This window comes from Lithobates pipiens, unplaced genomic scaffold (genome assembly GCF_037356315.1).
Source record: "Lithobates pipiens isolate NorthernLeopardFrog02 unplaced genomic scaffold, aLitPip1_a1.2 Scaffold_27, whole genome shotgun sequence".
Classification (NCBI taxonomy): Eukaryota; Metazoa; Chordata; class Amphibia; order Anura; family Ranidae; genus Lithobates; species Lithobates pipiens.
The window spans coordinates 131,977,390-131,995,042 of record NW_027507788.1 but is presented as its reverse complement, the minus strand read 5'-3'; the positions used below and the strand labels follow the sequence as shown (position 1 = coordinate 131,995,042).

General features: G+C 37.6%; 1 protein-coding gene across 1 annotated transcript; it reads left to right on the top strand.

Moving 5' to 3' along the window:
- Window positions 1–511: 511 nt before the first annotated feature.
- On the top strand, window positions 512–12,309 carry FGF21 (fibroblast growth factor 21). Its single transcript, XM_077457458.1, has 3 exons — window positions 512–1,079; window positions 5,078–5,181; window positions 9,105–12,309. The coding sequence occupies exons 1-3, from the start codon at window positions 833–835 to the stop codon at window positions 9,399–9,401; spliced, it is 648 nt and encodes a 215-aa protein (XP_077313584.1). The 5' UTR covers window positions 512–832; the 3' UTR covers window positions 9,402–12,309.
- Window positions 12,310–17,653: the final 5,344 nt, after the last annotated feature.

Genomic DNA, 17,653 nt, shown 5'->3' with positions numbered 1-17,653 from the left:
AGCAGAGATTTATGTCTAATACAGGTTAGTGCACCATTCACTTGCAGTACATAAATAGACATGCCTGTATTTGTTAAGATGAAACAAGCTTTCTACAGAAATGCACTTGAAAGACAAAAGTTGAAATAAAGTAACAGTAATCCATTATTACCGACCAGCTTTGATAGCACCACTCCAATACCTGTAATTGCTCATCTTTGCAGCATTTAAGAAAATTAATTTAAAAATGTAATCTTTTAACAAAAGTAATATTTTCAACTATGCAGCAGAGAAAGTGTTAATGGGAGGCATGCCTATCCCTCCTCCTCTCCTTCTCCCCAAACACACACAAGGCAGTTTATATCACTCTCTTGCATCATTTTGTAACCCCAGACCTGGTAATCTCTGGTCGGAAACATGAAAAAATGTTTACAGTATTGTCCTTCCCCCAGCTAGGAAGTAAGTAAATATCTGCTTAAAAAGAATACGTTCACATGCCTAATGACTCAGATCTAGGATAGTGGGGGGGGGGGGTCAAAAAAAGTTATTACTCAGAGAAATTCAGTGGTGTTAAGGGTTAAAGACCAAAGAGTATAAATTCGTCTCCTCTTCTTCATTTTGTCATTAGAAACATAAGTCTCAACTAAGAACCAGGTAGCTTCTGAGCACAGGATCTTCCACTACTAGATAGGTGACTTATATTAATCAGAAGTTTTATTTATTTATTTTAAATTAAGAAATATATTTTTTTTAATAACTGGAATAATACATTTCTCAATTTTACTATTTATCTAAATATTTTATTTATCCGGGAAACATTATTTCACAGCAAAAACTTTTTATTGCAAAGAAGATGCTAAGAAGACAGTCTAATATTTTTACCCAGAGGTCTGCAGGAGTAAGACTGTGCTTATTGGTCCTGGCACTGTGTAGTTCTGGTAGGGTGATAGCCAGTCCTATTAGAGATAATAATCCCCTTTTGGGGTACTCAGACCAGGTACGACTAAGACATCTCTATACAGATAATGAGCACACTCACCAACATCTTCAGATCACTTCAGAGGGAGAAGTCAGCGGAACCAAAGACAAAAATGTATACAGTAAGTATACTCAAATCCAACTGTTATTATTATTATTATCATTATTATTATTATTATTATTATTATTATTATTAATATTTCTATTCATTTATATGATCTGACCCTTATTCTGTCTTCTACAATCATAACTGAAATCTGTGTAGCTAATCTGCACATCATTATTCACTGTGCTACCTTTTCAATAGAAGATGCCTACACACATTTCAGTTTAGTAGTTCAATAATCTGCTGATTGTGATCTAGTATAACAAATAATTATATATGAGGTCAATTGTTCTCTAATATCCAATTTATTTTTTTAAAGTTATACAAAAAATCAGGATTTTGGACAGGATGGAAATGTTAATAGTTTTCTATGAATTTGCAGCTAGTGTGGTAAAACAAAACTGATTTGTTTTCTTCATTTTTTAAATGCCATTAAAGAGGACATTGAATTAAAAAAATATATATATTGTAGTTTGGATAGTAATTACCATTGCAATATGGGTTGAATTCCAAAATCAGAAAATACACATGGGGCAAGCTAAAAGGAATGTAAAAATCTTAAAGTGGAACTCCAGCAAAATCGTTTGCCATTTTGGATAAGGTGGGGAATGGTTAGATCCCTCATAAGGTTTTTGCTGCAATCTTTGTAGGCACCAAGCAAATTTCTCCACAGTCCTTACTCTGGTTACTATGACTTTCAACTGGGGTTGATGCAGAACTGCATCACCTCTGCACCTGACCTAAAAGGTCCACTTGTTACAGCCATTATGATTGCATTTCACCATGTTTTATCCTATTTCATTACAACATGTGCAGCCTAAGGAGTGAGGCTCCACTGGGATGGAGGGGTAGTTGCAAACACCAGAAGGAACTCTTGCTGCTAGAGTATGCATGGGGGGGGGGGGGGGGGGTTTACTGGCGCACACAGAATTTAGTGCAGCTGTGCATAGTAACCAATCAGCTTCTAGGTTTATTGTCAAAGTTTATTTGAACAAGTTGTTCTGTGTGCACCAGTTTTAGTAAATCTCCCCCAAAGAGTTGATGGGTGATTCAATTCGCAAGTATCCACTTATAACTGCAATTTCAACTTTGGGGTGGACTGACATTAAACATTTTGCAGTGATTGTTAAGAGAGAAAAAAAAACAACTAAAGTGTTGGTCTGTATTCAGATTTCTGTTATTCATGATGACAGTGCATTCATGGTATTAACATTTTTCTGTGAATTAAGCTCTCAGTTGTAGCCCTTTTCAGTGCCAAAAAAGCCTGTAATACATTAACAAAGTTTAAAAAAAGAACACAAAACTGATTATCAGCAGACCTGCTTCACTCCCATCCTGGTTATAACCCCAAGCATGATGGCTTATGTAATCTAGCCTACTTTTGTAGCAGATCATATATAATTACCTACAAATATAAACATGTTTGCACCAATAACTAACTAGCTGTTGTAATTAAAATATATATAATTCCCTATGAAAGGCTGAAGCTAAACAATAATGCTTGTCTATTATGGATCTGTTAGATGAGCACCATGGACTATAAATTGTCATTGGTTAATGTATTTATATCCAATAATAGCCATAGCCATATAAAAATAGATTGTAGTAGCAATCACTGAGACCTAATTTTAGCAATACCAGATCATTATGAGCATTCTGATTTGTCGCTTCCTGTTTGGTAAAGTGTATCTATGGCCCAAACTTTTTTTCATTTTGGGAATTATTTAACCAATCAAATTTTTTTTTTTCTGTTTGTATGCCATTGAGAAGATCACCCTTTACTTCCTGTTCTTTAGACACAATGGGGTTTATTTTCTAAAGCAGGAGAGTGTAAAATCTGGTTCAACTGTGCATAGAAACCAAACAGCTTCCATTTTTTTCCCGTCAAAGCCCACTTGAACAAGCTGAAGTAAGAAGCTGATTGGCTACCATGTACAGCTGTAGTAGACTTTGCACTCTCAAGTTTTAGTAAATTAACCCCAACAGGACGTGAGACTAAATCTTTCACAGTTGAGGGAAAATTACCACTGAAACCGTTGGCCCTATTGGATGATTTCTCTTCATCTATGACGAAAAAAAACTAAATTCATGACCCAAAGTGGTCTTTGTAGAAAATATTTCCTCCCAAATAGAATCTTTAGACAGATGTTACGAAAGCATGAAATGCGAATCAGTTGTGAGCAAAAATCGAATCATTAAGTGCATGGACCTTGTAGTACCATATACTCCATACTTGCATCATTTTTGTGTTTCTCAGCCATGGAATTTCTTTGCTAGTAATAGTTAGGTCTGCGCACATCAAAGCAAAATTCTATATAAAATTCTTAAAACAAAAATGTCTCTGAGACTATTTGGTGGACTATAGTCTTATGGAGTGAAAAGTCCACCATGAATGGGAAATCCTGTAAAAGATATCTGCTACTATTTAAAGAACAGTTGATTCCAAAAAAAAAAAAAAACAGTCACCCTAAAAAATCATACAAAAGTCACAATAAATTGTAAAATTGGCCACACCAAGAAGATCCATGAAATTCTGCTTTGCTGATTTGTACGAGTCACTGCAATTTACACATGATCTACTATGGTCAGCTCAAAACTTGATAATTGCCTTTCCATCCATAATTTTCAGTTAAGCTTTTATCATATCCAAGATTCCTAAATTTGAATACAGATTCATGATTGCACGGTTAATAGTCGTATGAATATTTCAAATGTGCTGATAAAGCTAAAAACAAAACAGCTCATGGGCAGGTAGGAGAAAATATAACTTTGAAGGTCACTGGTTATCTGCAAGAGTGTACCTTATACACAGCAATTGCATTTATGAAAGCACTTACCCACATTATCAGCAGTTCTACAGCATTGCATCATAAGACATTACATCATGCTTTACAGGTACTAATAAAAGAGCATTTACATGAAAAAAAACGAATGCAAAGCTAAGATGTATGGTATGATTTTGATTTGAGTACTTATTACTCCAAAATTCTGTATATTTATTTCCTTGATTTAAAATGCTTATTGATAAAATTATTTAATTTTCAACAAGTCTTAACTCATTTTAGGACAGTTTACTACCTAGAGAAAAAATACTTGATTGTTCAATGGTTCATTAATATAGTGATGTTTTAGTGAGTTTGGCAGCGTACCCGCTAGAGGAAAACTAATAGGGAAGGAATATGGGAGCTGCCATTTCCACCTTGGTTTTTAAAGTTGTATTTTCTAGGAACGGCTGTTCCAGTCCTAGTGGTCTGCCAACCAAAAACAAGTATGCAGCCAGTGAAGTTATGACTCTGTACCTTAATTTTTGTCCTCACTCAATGACCCACTAAGCACTGAAGCAATGTTAACCTTTTTATGCCGGCAACCTCCCAACCTGCAGTTAGGCGCCAGTGATGCACGCTCTCGGCACAGCTGTTTTGACAGCAATTCCCGCAAATATGAGCCCCACGGCTCCAAGCATTAGGTGCCGAGAGGCCACATATTTGTGTGCACCTGGTGCCAAGTGGTAAAGATGACAGCACAAGAGCTTCCAACTTTTAAAACCAGTTTGGAAATAATGGCAATGGTAATGGAAGCAATGTTAAAGTGTAACCATAGCTATATAATACCTTTTGTGTAACATAGGGAATGGTTGAAATGCCTTGATATTTGTCCCCCCTGATAGGGAGAGATTTCCCCAGAACAGGTTTCGCCATAGGAAGTTTCCCATCGTCTCCTGTTCTGGTGATAGCCATTAAATGTTGGATTTGCCATTACTTTCTGTTTGGGTGACAATAGTCCTCAGAAAAAATTATGAGGGGGAATCTTTCTAATGAGTCACGGACAGCAAAAAAAATAAAAAAAATAACCTGACAGGAGTTTTAGTTACATTAAAAAATTTTCAGAAGTAAAAAAATGTGTTGGCTTGAGGTACATTTTAAGAGCTTCTTATTCTGCAGATTACAATTAGGTTATAGTTTTTAGTGCTGGTGGAAAAGACTGCATAATAATAATAATAATGATACATTTCAGGCCTACTGGAAATCAAGGCAGTAAAGCCAAGCATCTTGGTGATTCGGGGAATGAAAAGCACTCGCTACCTTTGCATGGACTCCAGGCACCATTTATATGGATCTGTAAGTGTCTAATAATACATACTGTACATTTAAAGTTGGCATGATTTTGATCAATACATTTTATATCAGGCATGAAAGAACAGTTATGCAGCTTCAACTGAGTGCCAACATGTCTTGGCAAAGACTGTAGAAGATTTCAAATGAAAAATTGACATTGGAGCCTGCCATCAATTATCTAGTTTAGTCCGCTTTTCTCTGCTCTTCTCTGCTCTTCTCTGCTCAGCATTGTACCTTCTGTGACATTTTGCAAAGTTCATTACTAAAGATTATTCATTTATTTCTGAAAATTGATGCCTAGTTAAAATGAGCAGAATTGTTAATTTCATCCTTTCACAGATTCATTGTTGATCCAGGAAAGAGTAAAGATTCCTTCCTGACCCCCCAAGAAGTGTGATTGTATTTAATTCACCAGCATTGCTGTATTATTCTTACAGTGGATGTAAACCCTCTCTTATACCCAGTGAAGTGAATAGCCTCAAATGACACAGAGATGAAACAAATCTCCCTACATAAGTTTTACATGTATATCTGCAGTCTTTCCCTTTCTACACTCTTTAGAAAGTACACATCGTGTTACAGATATGTATTCCTGTCTCAGCAGTGGGAGGGGAGTATGGGCTTACACTGTCGGTGAGGGGATTGGAGGAAAAGCACCCCCCCCCCCCCCCCACCTCCACATAGGCAGAGGAACAAAGAAACTTGCAGAGCTGTACTGTAAATAGACAAGCTCTCTGCCTATCTAGCTCTAAGTTCCCTCACCACCACAAATTTCCAGCTGCTTTTACCTTGTGTGTTGGAGTGCTTGTCAGACGTTATCATGCTGATAACAAAGGAACGGAGCAGCAGAAAGACACGGGACTCAGAGCTTTGCAGAGAATTAAGTAAACACTACAGTTACTGAATATGTGCCCAGGTCAGATTTCAAGAATGGAGTTTACAACCACTTTAAGTAATGGATGCTTTAAACTTGTAATTTTGGAGGATTTATCCAGTCCATTTGTAAATTGCACAGTAATATAGTAAGTGTGACAGAAAAAAGAGTAAAGTTCATTAAGATAACTCCATTCTAACTGGCCAGGCACACACCAATTTTTAGTCACCTTCAAACACTTTTTAAAAAGGCAGCACATGATAGAAATGCAGATAGTCTTTTAGAAGCATATGAAGTCAAAAGAAGGGTCTCCCCTGCTGATAAATTCGGCCAATCCTGACCTTAGTAATAGCTTACGACTGGCCAAACAGATAAGGGAGAACAAGCCAAATATATAACAGCAACAAGACCCTTCTTTATGTTAATTCTAATTTTATTTCAAATTATTGTAGAACATTGCACATATTTAAACAAATTCCGAACTTACATACATAATTAATACATAACTTAAGTACTTTAACACCTGATAGAAAAAAAAAAGGGGAAAAAGAAGAAGAAGAGAAAAAAAAACACACACCCACAAAAAAAAATGAAACAAGGGGGCCCCCACCCCCCTTTCCCTCCCCTCCCTCCCTCCCCTCCATCTCTTCCCCCTTTCCCTCCTCCAGCATAGTCTTTCCTACCATTTCTTTCCTCCTTCTACCTTTAGCTTTTTAGTGATTTCCTATACCACCTCCATGGGTTCCAAACCAAGAGGCATCTTTCGTACGTATCTAATTCTTGTGCTATAAATATCTCCATCCTCTCTATATTATCCATTTCTAAGGCCCATTCGTTTATCGTAGGGGACTGGGTTGATTGCCAGTGACACGGTATCACAGTTCTTGCTGCAATCAACCAGTGCCCAAGAAGCTTCTTTTTAATGTTCTTATATGTTCCTGGTAACATAGAGAGAAGGGTAATTTGTGGCGTATTTGGGATTATCTCCCCAGTAGCTAGTGTGTATAATTGCATAACCTTTTCCCAGAAACAAAAAATTAGGGGACATTTCTTTAAACTGAATATGCATCAAAAAAGATTATGTGCATCTGGATCATATGCTGGCTTTTTGGAGATTGCTACTGAGTTTGATGTACTTTGGGAAGGGTGCTGCCGTGTACTATCTGCTACTGTCAGTATTGATTAGTGCACAGCCAGATAAGCTGATCACTTGCTCTCTCACAAAAGCAACCATACATATCTTTGCAACATACCACCAAGAGTTTATAGATCTATAGGATACCATACCATTAAAGCGGTAGTAAAGCCCGCTTTGTCATTTTTACCTACAGGTAAGCCCATAATAAGGCTTACCTGTAGGGAAAATGAATATCTCCTATTCATGCACCATTTGGGAAATATTTACCCTGGATGCATCCAGTGACAACACCGGCACATGTGCTCTGAAGGTCCAGTATACCTTGCCGGACTTTCAAAGCTTCGTGCCGGAGCACACAAAAACCCGGAAGAAAGATCAGGGGAAGATGTCAACCCTCTCAGTGGTGACAGCGCGCTGCTGGAAGGCTTCGTTCCAAGGTACGTATTTCATAAGGTGCTAGTATGTGATGCATACAAGCACATTATGCAATTGCCTTAGAGGTGTTTTTTTTGTTTTTCTTTTAACGGGCCATGGTTTACTACCACTTTAAGCCTTGAAAATCATGAGGTCATTGAACTTGTTTTTTTCTTTAAAGTGGTATTAAACCCATTAAGATAAAGGAGAGTCTCTGTTTATCATCAGTGATCTTTGAAACAGGCAACCCTCAGAATGTTTGACCCATGACATTATGGGATGTTACTGTAAATCTTAAGCTGTGTAGCATGTGTAATAACTGCACTGCATAGGATGTTTATGTAACACCTTAGTGCTTGTTTTGTTCATGTGACTTCTGGCAATAAAGACTTATCTTGATGGCATGTTTTTCTAACCTTGATTACAATAAAGTTTATTGGATAACCACTGTGAACCTGAACATCACTAATAGCGATAAGTTGACTTTTACCATTTAAGAAATGTGTGTACTTCTATTCTAGTAGTAGCCTCCCTGGCTGTATTTCTGAGTCTGGCTCGGGGTGAGATTTAATTACTATAAGCTGTATTCCCGAGCCAGACTCGGGATCGCATGGCTGGATCCATGGAGGGGGTTACTTACCTTGTCCCCTGGATCCAGCAATGTCTCCCCGCTGTGATCAGCGAGCCGCCGTGTCTCGCTCGATCTGTGACAGTGCCGAGCTCCGTTCCCTGCGAGCGTTGCGACGCAGGGGTATGGAGTTTGGCGCCAAATTCAGAAAGTAAAAAACACAGTATAGATATGGTATACTGTAATCTTACAGATTACAGTACTGTATCAAATAATTACACATCCCCTTTGTCCTAGTGGTTTATCCAGTGTCCTGCATGCAGTTTTATATTATAAATACTGTTCTTTAAGGCAGGAAACTGGAGATTGTCCATAGCAACCAAAAAATGTCCAATTACATCAAAAGTGGTTATAGACCAGCTAGAAAACAGAGATAATAAATTAGAATCACTTGCAGAATTGAGCGATAGTAAATTGTGGGGAAATTCGTCATCAAACACTAAAAGTAATTACAGCGACAATTCTGCAATTCAGCACATTTCAGTGTTTTTGATTTGATTACATTATTGAATAATTTGTATTATTATTATATTATTATTTGTTCTAATTATTTATAGTTATTTATTATATATATATATATATATATATATATATATATTATATTAGAATTTATGATTTCATATTTAAAATGTTATCTTACCGGGGATGTTTATTAAACTCTTGTTTGGATGGATTTAAGTGAATTATTTCTAAGAATTACAGGCCTACAATATAAAACGCCAAAATTTCATGCAAAATAATGGTACCGTTTTCCGCACCTAAAATCTGAAATAATCATACCGCTAGGGAGGTTTAATACAATAAGTTCTAAAAAGCAAGTTATAAGTATTCATATACCATTCCCCTAATGACTGTGTTTTCTGTTTCCATAGACCATTTATAAAGAAGATGAATGTAACTTTCGAGAAGTGCCGTTAGCAGATGGATATAATTTCTATTTCTCTGAGAAATATCCTGCTCAGCTTACTCTTTCACCTCCCAGAGGAGGCCACCCTTCAGGAGGACAGATGGCACGATTTATGCCACTTAGAAACACAATACCCTTGGAGGACCTCCATTCTGTAGACCATTCCTATGAACGTCAACCAGGAAGCTACTTAGATGAAGATCCTTTTGGTATGATCGATCAATCCAACATCTTCAGCCCAAGCCTGGACTCAAAAAGATAGATATGTACTGTATAGAGAGGTGATTTTTTTTTTACTGTTTTTAGCTTTGGTTCATGGGCAAAGCAAAGCTTCATGACTTAGCTTAACTATTTTCGGGAGAAATTGTGTAATTATTAAGGGCTAATATGTGAAGAAAGGACATCCGCATTCTACAGCAGCATACTATGTATACATGCACATATAAAAGATTTAATAGATTACAACCTGCTATTTATAGGCAGTAGTAAAGAACTTAATTGTACAAAACAGGTCAAAACTTCAAAGGTCAAGACAGACTCAGCATTGTAACTGGAAAACAAATGAAATGTCAAAGTACACAAAGACCATTAATATATGAAAAACACATTTTGGTTAGATTTTTAGAGCACTTATTATACACTGGAGGCAATCTCTGCAAATTCCACCCAAGTTACATTGTTTCATGTGACTACTCAGTACTGGACCAAAGTGAAATAATAATTGGTTTCATGGCTAAGGCAGGCCATACATGGGTCGAGTTTCGAAAGAATTTTCTTTAGAAAATCGTATCTCAGAATTTTCGTTCGAATTTCACACCATTAGTGGGCTGCAGCAACAGCCGATTTTGGTGCGGTCATGGAATTTGAGTAATCGGGCATGTTGGAAATTTTTTGAAAAACAAACTTTTCTATTCAATGAGGGGAGAATCGTGCAAGAAATGTAATAAAAAAAGAAATGCACATGTGCAAGAAAAGAAAATTCCAAAATTCCCAGAAAGAAAAGAAGATTCCCAGCCAAGAAAATTCTTTTCTGTAGCAACAAAAGGTGAAATTGAAGGCTTGGTTCGTCGAATTTTTAAATCAATGGTGGCCCCATCGGATCACAAAATGCTCAAAATGTCTGATTTTCAAAAGAAAATTCTTTCGAAATTTGACTATGTATGGCCAGTCTTAGCTGTTTTTTCTGCACCATGCTAATCATATTCTTATTCTTTTCTTAGACATAATCCTTTATATGTGTATGCCCATACTTATTATTTATCTAGAGTTGTAGAGGTAATAGTGGTTAGCTCATATGGGCATGTCCAGTACTTTATATAATGTAGGGTAGACATAATAGTAAATTAGAGATCACAGTGATAAATGTGATTTAAAAGTCTTTTTTGTTTGTGCAGTTTGACTTGAAAGAGCTTGAATATGGTTATGCAGGTATCTGGGTTAACAAATTTGCATATCTAATGTGCCAAAATAGAAAGGATTTTAAGTGTTCAAAGGGATTCTGGAAGAATTACCATTAAAGTGCAACTAACGACAAAACGTTTTTCCAGTTTTGGATGGAGTGGAGACTGATTGGAACCCCTGACAGTTTTTTTATTGCTGTTTGTGCTCCTGTTTACCATTATCATTGAAAGAGAAAGTAAAATAAAAGACCAAATTTTGGGTTGTCCCCAGAAAAGTAATAGTGGGGAAATCTTTCAATGGGGACATTAGTTCCAGTGACCTAGGGGTCCCCAAGAATCCCCTTAATTTTCAGGGATTTCCTCACACTTCCTGTTTGGCCATGGGAAAGAAAGTAAGGGGAAATCACCTATAGTTGTACTTTAATTGCAATTTAATTAATGCCCCCTCCCCCTCAACAGGACATGAAGTGAGGGAAAACCAAAAGTGAGGATACAGACAGCAATAAAAAACCTGGGATAGTTTAAAATTTTCTCCACTTTACTAAAAATGTAATCAAATAATGTTTTGGCTGGAGCTGGGCTTTAACGAAAGTTGGCCATGGTTGGCTTGAAGTTCAAGCCTTGCTGACATCACTCGGCTAACAAAACTTTAAGAAATCAGTTTGAGTTGGTTGTAAAAAGTCAATCAGCTGTAGTCACTGTTCAGGTTGTCTGACAGCACAGAAGTGGGATAATTCCTGGGCTGAACAGACTCAGAGCAAGTTTTATAGCACTCCTAAAGATAGTCATACATAAAAGGATCTTATTTTTTAGATAACCTTATTATCTGACAAACATAATCTCCTAGTGCAGTTATTTACACACCTTACTCTATGGTTGTTTCTGTTGCAACAACAGTATCTTTCTTTATACAACCACCTAAGGATAAGGAACTTAGAAGCAAAAAAAATTTTTTATAAAGTTTTACATATATAACTCCATATTAGACAAAACTGCAACACGTTCAATAACTTATTCCATAAGCAAAACTAACAATCTGTAAAGAACAGTGAACCTTATTCTCCTAAATGCTCTAAACTAATGAAAGGGTCCTATATTGAATAGGCTTGTATAACTACCACTCCAGACAACAAAATTTAGCCACAACTGAAATTGTAAATAGTTGCGTGTAATTATTTGAGTTAGCGGTGTAAGCTTGAACTGCAGAAGGAGAATACAATGGGGTTGATTTACTAAATAGGCTGTTCAGTTTGCAAGGGGATTTTCCCTAAGGAAATGGGGTGAAGCTTTGCTGATTTCTAGCATCCAATCATGTACAATCAAAAAAAAAAGTTTTTTTTTTTATATTCCTTGCATGCAATGGGGTATTCTTAGCAAAGTGAGCTTTCACCACAATCACTAAGCTAATGGAAATTCCATTGCAAAGTGAACAGCTTTAGTAAATGAATCCCAGTGTGTCACTACTATAAAAGGTGAAACGACTTTCAAAGTTTTATTATTATATGTTTTATTTATTTATTTGTAATATTTATTTATTTGCATTTGCCACTGTCTGTTTTTTAAAATGTGTATTTATTATTGTTGTACAGTTGCACTACTATTTATTTAAATAAAAATGTACAGTGATTTAAAGCCTTTCTTGATACAAGGGTAATTAAATTGTTTGTAAACGATCTCCTTGTAAAACAACCTATTCCGTTTAAAATAGAAATTAAAGGCAAAACATTTTTGTATAGATATAAATAATAAAAATAAAACATTCTAAATACATTTTTTCCCCTTTTTTTTTTTTTATAAGCGATCGCATTCCCTCTGTTCTCAGCTGCATAAGGGGAGAAGAGAAGCAGCAGCTGACAGTGAATGGCTGTGCCGTGTGTGTGTGTGTGTGTGTGGGGGGGGGGGGGGGGGGGGTGTCAGGACAGGTCTGATCATTGGAGGAGAGCAGGCTGAATTCCCAGCATAGCTAGAGAATGGACCACTGTGTGCTCTCCTGCTTAGTGTGGTCAGTTTTTAATAGGAAAGCAGAGAGATTGGCAGGAACACCAGTGATTTCACATAAAGGAAGCAATACAAAGAGAACAGGAAACTCCCTCACACAAGTCCATGGTACAGCAGGAGCATATCAGGAATATGAAATTTTGGGGTAACAAACGCTTTAAGTTAGTATCACTAACATATACCAGGGACACCCTGGTTCTTTGTTTGCTTGGGTATCCTTGGAACGGCTCATTTTACTTCCACAATGATACATTAATTCGCTTCAAACCATATCTCCCCCCTTCCCTCTCCTGCCTCTGAGTGAGTACACTAAGGTAAATCAGGGTTCTCAGAGCACCCCTTATATCAGAGTTCCCCTTTACACCAGAGTCCAGTGTTCCCCCTTACATCGTAATTCTTTCCGTACATCAGATTTCTCAGTGTTCCCCCTTAAATTAAGGTTCCCAGAGCATCCCTTATGTTAGAGTCCCCAGGGTCCTCCCTTACATCAGAGTCTGCAGAGTCCCCCCTTACAGCAAATGGGAACTCTGTGAATTCAGGTATAAAATTGGAACTCTGTGGACTCTGATGTAAAAGGGGACTCTTGTTATTAACTTCATAAGATTAGAAATAATATTTAATAGTAAAATATATGTATAGTTTATACAGCAAAAGAAAATTGCTGTGTGCCACTAAAGTGTTTGACTTGAAGAAAAGGTGACAACCCTATATATGTCCCACTAAAAACAAGACTAATAGTGTGAATGGCCCCATGCTGGGACTTCGCTAGTCCCTGGTGTGACAATAATGAGTTCTCTTGAACCCCAAACTAAATGGGGAGAATGAGGAAGTCATACTGAACAAAATTTCCAAGGCAGCTGTAAAAATATATTTAAATCATATGTCTGTGCTGGATAGGTAGCACATTTTCTGTCTCCTGGCTGGAACATTCCAGTTTAAAGCCCAATTTACCAAACATGCCTATGCTACATATATATATATATATATATATATATATATATATATATATACAATATCCAGCAGGTGAGTGGAACACGTTAAATCCCCTAAGAGATATATATATATATATATATATATATATATATATATATATATATATATATATATATATATATATATATATCTCAGTTATGTCTATATCAAATCATAATTACATTTTATGCAATAATATGTTGGTTATTGGATTGTAAAACCATGTTATATGGCAATATAGAAAAGTTGGCATTAAGGGTTTCTGCTGAGCATCATAAAATTCTCTCCATCCCCTTCAGAACATCTCTCTTAGTGGTTTTGTTAATTCTTTAAACATGCTCTCCAGTTGCTTGAAAAGATGACTGCAATTTCTAGCTCAGTTGCTCTCCTCTCCATCAAAACTATAAATACATGCTCAGGCCGCGTACACACGGGCGGATTGTCTGCCCAACTAAGTTCGTCAGACAATCCGACAGACAGTCCGTCCAAATGTTGAATGAACGGACTTGACCACACACGATGAACAGACAGTCCGCTGAAAACTTGCACGATGACGTGTACAGCACGTACGACGGGACTAGAAAAACGACGTCCAATACACTGCAATGCAACCTTCGGCCGTGTAAATCCTTTCTGAGCATGTGCCATACTTAGTCCGTCCAACTTGCCTACACACGAGCGGACTGTCCGCTGAAACCAAGTTTGGACGGACAAAACCAAGTTTGGACGGACAAAATTACGGAAATTCCGAAAGACTAAGTCCGTCAGATTGTCCGCTGAAAAAGTCCGCTGAAACCCACACACGAGCGGATTGTCCGCTGAAACACGGTTCAGCGGACTAAGTTGGGCAGACAATCCGCCCGTGTGTACGCGGCCTAAGAGTAATTTATGGGAAGTGACTCTGACACCTCTTCTGCAAACATTTTCTTTTCATTAAAAATATATTTTAAATCATTAAGCTGAATCTCTGAATGCTTTAAATCAGAACTTAACAAACCCTTGTCTCTGTGAGAGCTACTGCATTCTAAAATGTCCTGTCTGGAAGTGGCAGCAAGCATTACAGACATTTTTTAAAGATCATAGTTGCTACAGCAGATGCTGCGAATGGTGTATGTTCCCATTACAACATATGGTAGCAACTGCTGTTTGCACCTGTTAAGGTTTAACTTTGGAGTCAATCTGCTCCAATGACATCCACTCTCGATCTGCTGGCACTTAATGTTCTGTAATCTGGAAAATCTCTGTCACTCAAGGTGACTATCGCATACTGCTATTTGCCCCTGGCTTGGAACCACCAGCTCACATACTCCCATATACATGAGGACTACCAAACATTGGAGCTGAAGTCCATCACCAGAGGCATTTTTGCTATGATGAAATACTGTAATCTTTCACTCTAGAGTCTAGACCGATGATTGACACTAGTAGTGTTAATGCTACAGAATTTACTGATCTTTAATCAGAAACTGAGTGTGGGGAGCAAATATGGGAGGATGTGCTATGTGGAATATAGACTGCCAGAGGGAGAGAGGGGAAAAAGAGAAAGAGCTTTAGTAAATAAACCCCATTGTGTACTTAAAATTGGGGTATGCCTGTATGCAACAAAATGATGCTAGAAGATCCTATAAGAGAAGATAGATTGGATAAGAAAGAACGTGAGAAAAATAGAGAAAAAAAAAACAAAAAAAGCTCCTTGTTCCTCGGTACCTGTAGAAGGTATTGCAATGGAAGGTACAAATTTATTTTCCCAAAGGGTTTTCCTCCATTACCACTTCCAAACATATTCCAATATTCAACCTAATGGCAGTCTTTGAGGTTAATTTACTAAAGGCAAATAGACTGTGCACTTTGCAACTGCGGATGCACTCATTTCCCCAGAGAATTGGAAAGGTGACTTACTTCATCCAAAGACGTGCAAGCAAAAATTCTGTTTTTTTTTCCTTGTACCTGATTAGATATTCTTTACAAAGTGAGCTTCCCTACATTAACTAATCTCTGGGAAAATAAGCACAACTGCACTTGCAAAGTACACAATCTATTTTCCTTTAGTAAATCAACCTCTTTGTCTCTGTTGTGAATCATTAATCATTAGCCCTGCTACTCACATATCATTGCATTAAAAAGGGGATCGACTTCAGAGATAAAACGATAATTCTCCTGCTCTACAAGACTCTGGTCCGGCCGCACCTGGAATATGCTGTCCAGTTCTGGGAAATGGAGTGAGTACAAAGAAGGGCAACAAACCTAATAAAGGGTCTGGAGGATATTAGTTATGAGGAAAGGTTGCGAGCACTGAACTTATTCTCTCTGGAGAAGAGACGCTTGAGAGGGGATATGATTTCAATATACAAATACCATACTGGTGACCCCACAATAGGGATCAAACTTTTACGCAAAAGGGAGTTTAACAAGAGTCGTGGCCATGCATTAAAATTTAAAGAAAAGAGGTTTAACCTTAAACTACATAGAGGGTTCTTTACTGTAAGAGCGGCAAGAATGTGGAATTCCCTTCCACAGGTGGTGGTCTCAGCGAGGGGCATTGATAATAGAAACTATTAGATAAGCACCTGAACAACCACAACATACAGAAATATACAATACTGACATATAATCACACATATAGGTTGGACTTGATGGACTTGTGTCTTTTTTCAACCTCACCTATTATGCAACTATGTATATCTGAATATAATTACTATGATGTGCTACTAATTTCATAAGAATAATAAATCCAACTTGACCAAATGTTACAAAGTTTACCCATTTTTCAGCTTCTATTATCTTATTTACTTCAGTTTTACAGTCTGAAATAGTTGGACATCTTTCCTGTTTCCAAAATCTGGGAATTAAACAATTTCCTGCATTTAATAGGTGGGAAGTGACATTTATAGGATTTAAAGTGTATCAAAAAAAAATTTTCTTTCATTTTGGATAGAGTAAGGGAGGATTATGGAATATGGAAGGAGAGTTACCTTTACTTCCTGTCCCATAGCTAAAACAGTGAAGAGAGAGGATCCAGCTGTGTCACCAGAACTAGTGTCCCCATTGGAAGATTTCCCATCTATTAGGCCGCGTACACACGCGGGGACTGTTCGCCCAACTTTGTCCGCTGAACAGTGTTTCGACGGACAGTCCGCTCGTGTGTGGGCTTTCAGCGGACAGTTTCAGCGAACAGTCCGCTGAACAAGGTTTTTCGGAAATTCCGAAAAACTGTCCGCTGAAACTTTGTTTCAGCGAACAGTCCCCTCGTGTGTAGGCTTGTTCGTCAAACTAAGTTCCGCGCATGCTCAGAAAGGATTTACACGCCGAAAGTTATAATGCAGTGTATAGGACGTCGTATTTTTCGTCCCGTCGTACGTGCCGTTCACGTCATCGCGCACGGTTTCAGCAAACTGTTCGTTCGTCGTGTGTGGCCATGTCCGTCCATGCTAATTTTGAGCGGACTGTTTGCCGAAACTGTTTGACGGACAAAGTTGGGCGAACAGTCCCCGCGTGTGTACGCGGCCTTAGTGTTCTGATGTCAACCCAAAATGTGGGATTTTCTTTTACCTTCTCTTTTGATGATAATGGTAAATAGGAAAAATAGAGAGGATGACTCTCCTTATAGGAGGCACAGACAGCAATAAAAACTGCCAGGTGTTCTAATCCCTCTGCACTCTATCCAAAACTAAAAAAGATGGTTTGCCTTTAGTTACACTTTAACAGAAGAGTGTTTTTCACGAAACAGGTATGGAGAGGTTTACATTTGATAGTTTTTCTTTTACTATTTACAGTGAGATAGACTCCCAAAACTGTTTATTTTTAGGACATGTCCACCATACATGGGGAAATGTACCATCCTGTGTGCATCTTCCAGCATCTGGAAATGGTGTCTGGAAATATATTGGCCAGTTGAAAGGGAGCTTTGTACCATATAGAAAGGAATTGATAACATGTTTCCAGTACTCCAGTAGTAATAGATGAGATGTGTTAACCTGAGAATTTTTTTGTATCTGGCTTGGTGTAAATTCAAGCCCTAGTTCTTTCTCCCATTCTCTCATAAAATATTCGATCTGCCTAGAATGAGTGGACAATAAAAGTTTATACATCAGGAACTGGAGGTGTTGCACACAAAGATTCAAAGGTAGCAATATTGTCTACAGAT

What these genes read in the sequence shown, in the direction of transcription:
- FGF21 (XM_077457458.1), top strand. Translation starts at nt 833, where the DNA reads ATGCTAAGAAGACAGTCTAATATTTTTACCCAGAGGTCTGCAGGAGTA. An exon ending in CAAAGACAAAAATGTATACA is followed by an intron (nt 1,080 to 5,077) that starts GTAAGTATACTC and finishes GATACATTTCAG; the next exon opens with GCCTACTGGAAATCAAGGCA. An exon ending in GGCACCATTTATATGGATCT is followed by an intron (nt 5,182 to 9,104) that starts GTAAGTGTCTAA and finishes CTGTTTCCATAG; the next exon opens with ACCATTTATAAAGAAGATGA.